The following is a 12,056-nucleotide window of genomic DNA, read 5'->3' as shown; positions in this document are numbered from 1 at the left end:
TAAAATACTAATATCCATTATATTGATTTGATGTGTTTACAAATGGTAGCAAACATATGTAGTCAGTGGTGATGAATATCCATTATGTTGATTTGCATGTGTTTACAAATGGTAGGCAACATAGTCTAGTCATTGGGTTGCACTCAACCATACACTAACTTTCACTCACACAAGATTCAACAAAGTCCATAGTTATAATAAGGAGGATAAAGCATCATGATGTCTTGTTTACTCACTACATACGAATTAATGATTTTTTATTAAAATGCATGCTTAAGGTGAAGTTCCATACTACAATCAATCCAATGGGTTATTTAACAAGGTATTATATATATTTGGACAATAGATTATAATATGGGTAGGCAAAACAATACTATAATTATTTTCGGGTTAAGGATAAGTGGGAAGATACTAATGAGGTTGTTCTCACGCAAGCAAAAATGGTGCATTTTCAAAGATCGGTGGTGGAAAATGAAGGGCATATGTAGCTTTTCACATGTTACAAGCCAAGTACGTGATGGGACTACATTGAATGCATTGTAAGCTGGTCTTACAAGGATCATAGATGGTTTTGGTAGGCGCATGGATGGACCATGGAGGTTCTTTCTTGTCCAAGGAGATGGATTTCAAGAAGGTGGTTTGATAACTTCTAGGCGGTTTGCATAAGTCCTAGGTGGTATGAAACCCCACTACTGCTTGCTACCACAGGCCATGAGTGGTCACGGGGTGGACCAATAGAGACTAGAGGCCCCACCACAACCTCTAGTGCATTAGAGAGTATTTGTTATTGTTTTTAAGTTAAGGATGGCTCATTAGAGAGTGAGATTGGGCATTAGAGACTAGAGGCCCCACCACAACCTCTAGTGCATTAGAGAGTATTTGTTATTGTTTTTAAGTTAAGGATGGCTCATTAGAGAGTGAGATTGGGCATTAGAGAGTAGGGAAACAATACCTATAATTGTTATTGTTTTTAAGTTAAAGGATGGGACTCACCAATGACACATAATTACTTTTTGACTCCTTATTTTGGTTGTAAAATACTTAAAATGCCCGTCTAAAATTACACTAAAATTTTTAAAAAACTTGCCAAATTATGAAGGGCAAAGGTGCCCGTCAAAATCAAGCTGGTGCATTAGAGATTGAGTTTGGGCTCGCATAAGTTAGAAAAACAATGGTGGTTGCAGATGTTTCACGTCATGCGGGTGGGTGAAGTAGGCTAGTAGGGTGGACGCTGGCCTAGAAAGCGCACATGACAGGCTGGGGGGTGGTGAGGCAATGTGGGAAAGGGGGCAAAAAGCGACGATAACGATCTATGGTGGGGGTGAGCTGTCAAGTGGGAGGGGGAAATGGAGGGGCTTGCGTGCATGCATTGGAGGGAGCCTCGTTAGGGCCAGGCTGGAGCCTGCGAGGCTGCGGTGTAAAGCTTCTCTCTGGTGGGTCCCATGCGCAAGGCCAGCCAGCTCTCTCTCTCTCTCTCTCTCTCTCTATGTATACACACAGACGACAAACTATATGCGACGTTGTCTGTGCAAAAGGCAGCTCGGGACTAGGGAGCTAGCTGGCTTCCATCCTCGGTATTGGGTCCTCCCCTCTCTTTTCCCGTTACTTCTACGGCCTGCTGCACATACTTACCTCCTACCTGCATGCGTTCTGTGTATCGCTCTCTGTGTTATGCTCACAGCAAACCATTGTATCGCTCTCTGTGTTATGCTCTCAGCAAACCATGGAGCCTCGCCCTTTTGCTCGTGTTTCCGTTGGAGCTCTCGGCCTTCGCTTCTCTCACGCCTCCGCTGATGCCAATCCTCCCAGCACACCTAATTTCCAATCCTCCTACTTCTGCAAGATCAAGCTGTCTCACTTTGACACCCAGACAGTTTCTCTGCCTGTATTCCCCCCTTCTTCTAAGGCAGATCCTGATCCCAGCCAAGTTGCTGCTAGCTTCTACCTAGACGAGCCTGCGCTAACCAAGCTTCTCTCAGGTTCTATCTTCTCCAAATCACCCCATCTTGCAGTCACCGTGTATTCTTCTACTCGCCAAGCTTTCTCTTCTTGTTGTGGAGCCATTAGCAGGCTGCAGCAGTCAGGAAGATCCATAGGAAAATTCACTTTGCCTGTTGGTCTGGAGTTGGCAAGCCCTAAAACAGGTCTTCAGCTCCATAGTGGATGGGTTAGCGTGGGCAAATCCAAGTCTGCAAAAGTGGAGCTTCATTTGAATGTCAAAGTGGAGCTCGATCCAAGATACATCTTTCAATTTGATGGAGAACCGGAGCTTAGCCCCCAGATCGTTCAGATTCAGGGCAATATCAGGCAGCCCATCTTCAGTTGCAAGTTCACCCGAGACAGAAGCTTCCGCTCCAGGTGAGGTTTCTCATGGCTAGCAGCTAAATTAATAAGTTAATTTTATGTGTGGATTTAGCTTCTTATTCTTTTAGGCTACTAGCTTTAGCAGGCGACAAAGCGTTTATGCATCTTAGCCAGCTTGCTTAAGTCGCTGAGCTATGTTGTTATGCCTTTGCACATACGAAGCCCTGATCACAGTTAAAGAGCACAAATCTCTCTTAAGCACGGTCATAGATTAACAATTCTAATTCTATGTTCACAGAATTGTGATTTAGTCACCCATTTCCCTAAAACACTTTCACCAGCATGATGTTTCAAAAAGAAAAGAAATGTGAGGGTACCGATCAGTTTATGTGCCATCGCGGGAGAGAGTAGAGTCGGACACTTTTCTTCCCTTTCTGGGATAAAATCCCGGAGGCACTACAGTCTATTACCATGATGTGCCTCGATGTCTTTAATATTACATGGATGTCTGGGAGCATTAATCATCATAGGGATGTGTACCACGGTCCTGGCACACCATCTTTGGCTTCATAGTATCGTTTACCGCATCAATGTTAAAGGAGATGTACCACGGTCCACACCATATTTCGCTTCATAGTATCGTTTACCGCATCAATGTTAAAGGGGAGATTAGAGCATAAGCAGACGTTTGACAACGAGAAGTTTATATATATTGATTGCAAGATGACAAATCTAAGGTTCCCTAACTTGTCTTTGTCCTCATTATTGGGCCTTTGCTTTAGGCTCTGGTTTGTCTTTTGTGCACATTGATAAATTTTAAGTCCCCTGCTGTTTTCACATGGCGTTGATGATCATTGATAATTTTTAAGTCCCCTAATTTGTCTTTTATGCACATGGCGCTTTGTTTGATGAATCGTGTTAGGCCTAATACATGATCAAAATGCTGTGATTTGTCAATCTTGATTACCAACTATCAGAGTTAATAAGGTGAGCTTTTACTTGTACTAAGAAAGTGATTTATGTGGGTGACAGGGCGGGTCAACTTGATGGAGGATATGGGGCAAGCGTCTGGGAGAAAGCTGCGAAGGAGAGGGAGAAGAAGGAAAGGAAAGGGTGGCTAGTGCTAATATACGATCTATCAGGCTCAGCGGTAGCTGCAGCATCAATGGTGACACCGTTTGTGCCCACATCGGGATGTGATAGGGTGAGCCGCTCGAATCCGGGGGCGTGGCTGATAATGAAGGCGGGGCCTGTGGGAGAAGACACTTGGAGACCTTGGGGCCGGCTAGAAGCGTGGAGAGAGAGAGGTCTCAAAGGAGGCCTAGGTTGCCGCTTCCAATTAATGTCAGAAGGTGGCGGCGTTGCGGGATTCAATAATTACGGCGTATTAGTCTCGGAAAGCGTGATCAGCACGCAAAAGGGTGGCGACTTCCTCATCGACACTGCGAAGCTCAAGCCGGAGACCCCCACCTCGGCCTCTCCTGTCGACAGCCCGCAGAGCAGTGGTGACTTCCACTTCAGCTTCGGCGTCCCCGTTGAAGGGGGCTTTGTCATGAGTGCCAACGTCCAAGGTGAAGGAAAGAGCACGAAACCCCCGCATGTCCAACTCGCCATGCGGCACGTGACTAGTGTCGAAGACGCGGCCGTCTTCATGGCCCTCGCCGCTGCTGTCGACCTGAGCATGGATGCTTGCCTCCCCTTCAGTAAAAAGCTTGGCAAAAGCTTCCTTACGCGATCATGAATGCCTTGCTGTTCAGAGTATTACCTCGCTTTGTGCTTGCTTTTTTGCTTTCGTACTTACCACCCTTTTATTATGCCTGCTTTTAGCTTTGCTGTTGGTGATCATCCTCTCGCCATGCTTGCTTTTTGCTTACCATTTCATAGTGCTGATCACTCCTACTTCTACTTAATTTATATATAATATACACATCCTAACCATTTACGGCTTACACTAAAATATCATAGAGAGAGAGAGTATTAACTACCACAGAGGGGAGTTGCCAGCCTATTGTCTCTGGCTTCCACTCAGCCTTTGTAACATAATGTTTTTACGTTCTCAAAGAGAACAGAGCTTCAGAATTGTACATCGGTGTCCTCTACTTTTTATATGAAATCCACACAAAGAACAGTCACAGCACAATCAGCATGACAGCCACATCTCGGGTTCACTAAATGAGAAAGTAAAATGAAAGGGATATTCTGAACCTTTCCTTTGTTTTGAACTAACTGCTAAAACATTTCGGTTCAATGCAAAGAACATCAACACCCACACCCATGTGTGCCACCGCTTGAAATGGGAAGAGATGAAAATGGAGAATCACTCTACCAAAGACTCTAGCTCACAAATTAGCAATTAAACATCATCTTCTACAGTCTTTGATGTAGATGAGAACGTTTGTGTTAATTATAACCGGGAATACCATTCCAATTGTGAACTGAAATCTAGAATATCATTCCACCATCTCATTTGTAAAGAAATTATACATTCCCTTTTTGTAGGCTAAGAAAGTGGATTCCTTGATTACACAAAACTAGATTACTGTATTCTTGTTCTAACTGGTTACCAATATCACTCAATTAGTTTATTTGTTAGTGATTGTAGATACTTCACTCATCACTCATCACACTCTTAAGGTAACCATTTTATATGAAAAAAACAAAAAAACAAAACATGATTACGGTGGATCTTAGTTATCAGAAAGCATCATTGTGAGAAGCGATTAAAGATAGTAGTGATGATTAGAGACTAAAAGCAACCAAGTGGTACATGAGTTTGATTAGTGAAAAACTATCATTTTAATCCAAGTTTTGAGTATGCAAGTACAAAGCGGCCACAAATATCTCCCTTGATTATTTCTATCTATCCGGCTTTGTCTCCTCATTTGAAGGCTAGGGCTTTAGGTACGTTATAGGAGCTAATGACCACTTACATTTTCTTTTCACACAGATAATTAAAAGATTCACAAAGCATGAATTCATATGGTGTTCCCCCAGCTAATAACATAGACTTTAACAAGTGTTTTACTCAACAACCTCCCCCTCATTTGTGGTCCTACACTCTTCTAAGAATAAATGGACTATTTTTCTTTATAGATTTTACCATCTAAGCTTGTGTGGTTTACAAGAGTAGAGGTGTTGATTAATGACTTTTTAAATTGCGCAATCAGTAACTAGGTTAGCCTCATTAATGGAGTCTTTATTCATCTTCTATTTTTGCAAGATTGGCCTCTACTTTCTTGAAGTACCAATTTGGTCCTTCCACAGAAGTTGCACTTCAGCGAGTGCAGCGCTCACCATGGCTATGGTGGAGATGGTGGAAGAGGTGAATGCTATGTTAGCTCAAAGTGTGAGAAGCTCATGGTATAGTGAGTGCAGCGTTGATTAGGATATAGATTAGATGAATTTAAAGCAAGGAGAGCACAAGAGAGAAATACCTACAGAAAGCTTAAGTTAATTGCATTGCACTAGGGAATTAGGGAATGCTCCTTTTATACATAGCCATACACCAATTTGCCATAACATCACATATGGGATAAACTTGACTCATCATACGCACACCCTAGGTTTCTCATCTACTCCACATGCCTATACATACATGTGCCCAAACATGGTTGGCATGTGGAGCTCGAACTAGGTCCCCCCCTTGGTGCCCGAACTAGGTCTCATCCCAAGTGAGTAGTGCACATAACACAGAGACATACATGGTTACCCCCCTTTAGTGCCCACATGGGTCTCATCCTAAGGGTAAGAGAAGAGTACATAGACATGGCTATATGGTCACATCCTACATCATCGGGGGCTAGAGGTGACTTACATAGACATAAACATAAACATAAAAATAAACCTTGTTGCCTGACCTACATCATTGGTGGCCATGGTCAACACATAGACATAGACATACATGAGAATACATGGTCCCATTACATGACATGACATTTGGGACATAGCATTAACATGGGCATAAACATAAACAACATCATAGCGTGGGAGTAGGATAAAAGGGTGACATCATCATATCATCATTGGAGCATTAATTTCCACCTAAACATCATACATTGTAGCATCTTCTTCATCATGAGGCTTGACATTTGTAGCCTCATTCATCACCAACATAGTAGCATCAGTCATCATTGACATGTAGCGTAGCATCACCATCACATAGCATCCTTGACATCTTCATGACTTTGACTTCCATGGTGTAGACATAGGCACTGGCACTACATCATTATTGCATGTAGGCATCATTTGGGCACGACTTTACATGGCATACATGTATCATGACATTCATGGGCTCATATGGCATTATTGTCACATGCATCATGACATACATAGTAATGTTATGCATAGCATACATCATGGCATATCGCGTACACAACATTCTTATAGCATCATCATAACATGGCATTTCACATCACATCATCATTGCATGGGAATTAGCATAGGGCATCATTATTGCATACTTCATAGCATCATAGCATAGCATATCAAACATAGATTCATAGCATCATAGCATAGCATATCAAACATAGATTCATACATAGCGTGTATTGGCACATATCTTAATGATTAGCAGGCGAAAACTTCAATGGCCTAGATTGAGCTTGAAGAGAAGTAAATTGATGAGGGTTTTACCTGAAGGAAGTTTTCCTTCGTAAATAGCAAGGCCCCAACTCCAAAAACGTATCTTAACGTGAGCAAAATTGCAAATTTGAGCAAAAATATCCTAAACTGGTCTTTACGCTATGCAGTAGCTTTCATAAACCTTCAAATGAGTTAAGAATTGGTGAGCAAGCTTCTCATAAGGTGTAGAATGCTTCTCTAAGAGGATTTAGCTAGCTTGAACTATAATGGGAGAACCAACGTTCAATCGAGGAAGATGCACACGATTCAGGCCGTACAGAGCGATTCTAGAAGAATGCCATGGTGAGGGAGTCCTCCTTGGTTTGAAGAGCAATGGTGAAGACTACAAGGAACACTAAGCTTTGCAAATGAGAGCCACAAATTGGGAAAGAAGATAAGATAAGGATAAGATGTAATTAGTAGGATTAATGATGATGATTAGAAGGATGCCGTGGTAAGGGAGTCCTCCTTGGTTTGAAGAGCAATGGTGAAGACTACAAGGAACACTAAGCTTTGCAAATGAGAGCCACAAATTGGGAAAGAAGATAAGATAAGGATAAGATGTAATTAGCAGAATTAATGATGATGATTAGAGAATCGAGATAATGAACTAGGCCTACAATGAGGGTAGTGCATTAGGAATTTTTTAGACCCAAAGAGGGCCTCTTGGATTAACTTTTGATTAGTAATGGACCAATCGGAAGAGGGCTTGGTGCACATTTTTGACTTCTTTGACCCTAGGGGGCATAGGCTTTTGTTTGCTAATGGGGCCTAATTAGTACTCTTGTCCCCCTTCCTCCTGGGCCCAAACTTAGAGGTCCCCCCACCTAGAATCGCGCAGATTAAAAACCCTAAAATTTGAAAAATTTTAATTTTTTCCCAAAAGTGTGTTTTCCCTCTCAAACTTCCCCCCAACATACTCTAGGTTTGGAAAGCTCATTTTGAACCTCTTTCTTCCTCTTATAAGCTCTCCATTGTTACAGAAACTCCATACCTCTCAAGCTCTCTCTCCTTCTCAAGCTCCCTCAGTCTCAAGCTTCCTCTCCCTCTTTCTTCCTTTTCTAAGCTCTCCATTGCTGCAGAAACTCCATCCCTCTCAAGCTCTCCCTCCTTCTCAAGCTCCCTCCTCTCTCTCTCTCTCTCTCTCTCTCTCTCTCTCTCTCTCTCTCTCTCTCTCTCTCTAGCTCCCTCCCTCTCCATTGCTACAGAAACTCTATCTCTCTTTAGTCTACTCTAGGTTTAGGAAGCCTATTCTCAAACTCTAACCCTCTTTTAAGCTTTCTTGAAAACCCTGAACTTTCTCTCCTCTCTACTCCTCTGTTGTAAAACAAGCTTTTCTTTTCCCTTCTTCTCTTTTCTTACCACCATGGCCTCTTCCAGTAATGTGAGAAGACCTAGGGAGAAGGTGGAAGAGCTTGTGTTGCATAACACAAGAGATGAGAATGGAGTTTGGGCTCCAACTTCAGGGTTGGGGCTTGGGTCTACATGCAGCCAAGCTCTAAGGGACCACATCAAGAGGGTCAACTAGGGAATATGCTGCATCATTGGAAGGGGCGGCTACAAGGCTTCAAGCATACTAAGAAGGAAGGACTGGTTGCCATAGTGCAACATGTGTATACCCTTCGAGACCTGTACATTCAAGGCCAACAACCAAGGTTTCCTTCAAATTGTAAGTGTAACATAAACACAGCTTTAACAACATGCTAATATGGATTTTTTGTTTCAAATTTTCTTATGATTCTCCATTTCTTATGTCTCTCTACAGATATTTTTCCCTCTAATTATGTTGAACAACCACTCTAAAGCCTCATTAGAGTTTTCTATGATATGCATGCATCCATTGGAGAGGCAATGTTTGTATCTCAAAGCCCAAGTGATCTTGTACAGAACAATATCTGTTTCTTTTCTCACTCATATTTTGTAGATAAAAAACCCAGGTTTATTTGGCAAGCTAGAAGAGATCCCCAACCCCCCCTCTTAACAATCCCGAATGGCCCAAACCTGATGCTTGGACCATCTTATGCTTAAAGTTTAAGATGGTAAGTGATATTAAGACATCACTCAAGTTTTCAAAGGCATCTAGGTGTCCTTTACATGTTTTTGTGCACATGATCAATTCCATGCCAATGCACCAAACAAAAACAATGTATATTTGTAATAAGGAGGTACGGTCTGACCTCATTCAAGGATTACTGAGAGAGGGTTGGGAGGTTAATGACGGGTCACATCAAGGTGATGTGTACAAGTGCAATGTAGTAGATTCTACAGTTTCTTTCAGGTTCTTGAAGGCACGCTCTATTTTGTACATGCGTCTGCACTACCAAAGATGGATGCAAAAGCACGGGACATGGATCCCACTTCAAGCCTCAAAAGAAGAAATTGTGCCTATTAAGGTAGCTGTGATGATGCAAAATGGATGGATTGAGCGAGTGGCAGCAAGCAAGCATTGGAGCCTAGCAGACCTGCGTCAACAGTTTAGCATCATGGGCTTTGACAATGTGGAAGAGTCAAGTTTCAAGTTGATGAGAAGAAAGGTATATCTGATTCCACTACATGTCTAGAATGAACCCTTACACTTTTTGGTTATTGTGTCACTTTCTATATTTTTATAGATTGGGAAGAGTAAGGAGGGGACAACCATGGTCTCACAATCATGGCAAATGGGGAACCTTGAATTTTCAGCACAGCAAGGTGCATAGCCCTACCAACACATAGTAGGCATGTGGAAGAGCTTGAAGACGAACTGGGTATATGGGAAAATAGCCTCTGTTCTGATGCACGTGAGGGGCAAGAGTTTCAGGATCGAGGTGAAGGCAATGATAAGCTTTCAAGGCAACAAGGAGATGGAGATCAACATGAAGTAAATGTCACAAGAGGGGCAAAAAATGAAGACATTATAACAATTTTAGCTTAGATGACATGCTTGTAATTTTGTAGCAGGCTCTTTTTTAACCAATCTTTATTTAATTGAAATCTTAATATTTTTACAAACTGTGATTTTTTTGTCTAGAGGTCTAGTGTGAAAAGGCCAAACTTTAAATTTTAATTATAAATAGCCAAAGGTTTCTTCTTTCTCATTTTCACGCAATAGAAACCAAGCACGAGCTCACACTATCTCTTTGCATTCACATGGCTACCCACTTTGACAACTTCTATGAGTTCCTCTCCACCACCTCGTGCGCGGGCAAGAGCGAGCTCTTTGTCATGTTCGCTCGTGAAGTCGACTTTAAAAAGTTGCTCGCCCTTGCGTCCCAACATTATGAGACGCAGATTGCATACATGGAGCAATACTTGGCTCCCCACTCCATCTTCTTTTCCCATTGCCCCAATGATCGATGGGTGCCTGTTGAGCTGCTTAAGTACATTCAACAATATGCCCGCCCCTACATCCAGCGCCTTGAACGCTTCATCAACAACTGCATCCCCGCCCGTAAGAGCTTACTGTACCTTCAATAAGCAGGAGGTGAAGAGACTGGGGAAGGGCAATTTAGGAACTAGGTTCCTCTCGTGGCCTGCCACTTTTGCATTCCTCATCAGCGAGAGGATTCGGATGAGGAGGTAGAGATTCCTGCATTACAGTTGGCAGGGTATTTGAGGGATGACAAGGAAGCGAAGACAGTAGGAATGAGTGCTGGTGTGGAAGAGCATCTTGCATCAGAGCACTTTCCAGAGGGTGCACAATATGCACCTGAATAGCCCACTGTAGTAGAAGATGCGGGGCCATCTTCCCCACAGGAGGAGAGCAAGGTGCTGCCAGAGCTTGAGATCAATCTCTTGAGCACCATTGTGGTGGAAGGTGAAGAATACTTATTTCTTCATGACCTTGAAAACGCAGCTGGCTTGAGAATGGATGAATGTTTGGGCATTATATGCACGCGATGTGAGGTGGACCTTGATACGTCTAACCTCGGTCCTCACCTAGATAGTGTTATATTACCCCTTGGAGAATCTATTGCAGAGACATTTGCTTTGGTCAAGGAAACTGTGGTTAAGACCGCGGAGCAAGCCCTAGTTCCAGAGGAGGAATTCACAACCTTACAAGACAAGCTAGAGGCTAAAAAGAATACCCTTGCTGCTGGAGTGATGGAGGAGACCAAAGCACCTAAAAAGGACGAGGCTAAGCCCTCGATTGATCTCTCTGCCCCCACCAGCACTTTGGCAAAAGAAGACATTGAGCAAGAGGTAATAATCAACCTTTTATAACTTAGAAACATTTGTATATATGTATAGGAAAATATTTTGATTTTTCCTTTGATTGCAGAGGGTAGTTGAAATTGACGCATTTGCTGGGAGAGGCGGCGGGCAGAGCAGAGACCAGGCTAAGGTCCATGGACATGATGCTGCGTTGGCGCACTATCTTGGTCGACTTCCTGTGGATGGCATTGCCATTATCCACAGGGACTACACCCCTCAATCTGCCTTCACTCTCTTCTTTTTGAAAGCCCTCTCTAAGGTGCTCTGTGTAGCCTCTATGGCACAGAGCACCAAATGTATAGTTCTGATTTGAAAATCCCTTGCCTTTGATGTTTTTGGTTTTGGATTTACGGGTAAGCTTCTTGCTCGTATAGGTATAGCCAAAAGCATAGGCATAGAGGATCCTCAAGAAATAGCCCAATCACTCCTTGAGCACACTCTGCCCAATAACAAGAGAAGGAAGCTCAATATTGTAAGAAAGCTTTTGTAAAGATGATGTATCACTTCTTATTATGAATACAATACAGTTTTTGCAAACTTATTTTCATCAAGTATATCATTGTTTTTTCTAGTTTATACCATCAATGTTTTTGTAAATGCATTAGAAATGACCTTGGGAGCCTAGGAGAGCAGCCAGAACAGTGCGAATTTTGAGCTTGCACCACTGATGTAGAGCCCAAATTCGCACTATTTTGGCACAGCTTCCCCAGCCCTTCAGGAGCAATTATGGTGCATTGGATGACAAATAATGTATTTTTACACATGATTAAAGGTATTTTTATCTTGTAAATTACTATTTTTCATAATCAATGTACTCAACTTCATTATAAATGCATCAGAAATGATTCTGAGTGACTGGGGGAGCAGTGCCAGAATAGTGCAAAATTTGAGCCTGCACCGCTGTTGTAGAGCCCAAATTTACACTGTTCTGGCATAGC

The 12,056-nt window shown here is 42.6% G+C and overlaps 1 protein-coding gene across 1 annotated transcript; it reads left to right on the top strand.

The window, feature by feature from the left end:
* Positions 1–1,498: 1,498 nt before the first annotated feature.
* Positions 1,499–4,388, top strand: LOC147624992 (uncharacterized). The gene is made up of 2 exons (XM_086818216.1): positions 1,499–2,358; positions 3,337–4,388. The coding sequence occupies exons 1-2, from the start codon at positions 1,724–1,726 to the stop codon at positions 4,043–4,045; spliced, it is 1,344 nt and encodes a 447-aa protein (XP_086674342.1). The 5' UTR covers positions 1,499–1,723; the 3' UTR covers positions 4,046–4,388.
* The last annotated feature ends 7,668 nt before the right edge of the window (positions 4,389–12,056 follow it).

Source organism: Cibotium barometz, chromosome 24 (genome assembly GCF_041138505.1).
Source record: "Cibotium barometz isolate CiBa-2024 chromosome 24, ASM4113850v1, whole genome shotgun sequence".
Lineage (NCBI taxonomy): Eukaryota > Viridiplantae > Streptophyta > Polypodiopsida > Cyatheales > Cibotiaceae > Cibotium > Cibotium barometz.
This window is presented reverse-complemented; position numbering and strand designations above follow the sequence as displayed.

Coding starts and splice junctions, on each gene's coding strand:
- LOC147624992 (XM_086818216.1), top strand. CDS start 1,724: ATGGAGCCTCGCCCTTTTGCTCGTGTTTCCGTTGGAGCTCTCGGCCTT. Junction 2,359..3,336: donor GACAGAAGCTTCCGCTCCAG/GTGAGGTTTCTC, acceptor TGTGGGTGACAG/GGCGGGTCAACTTGATGGAG.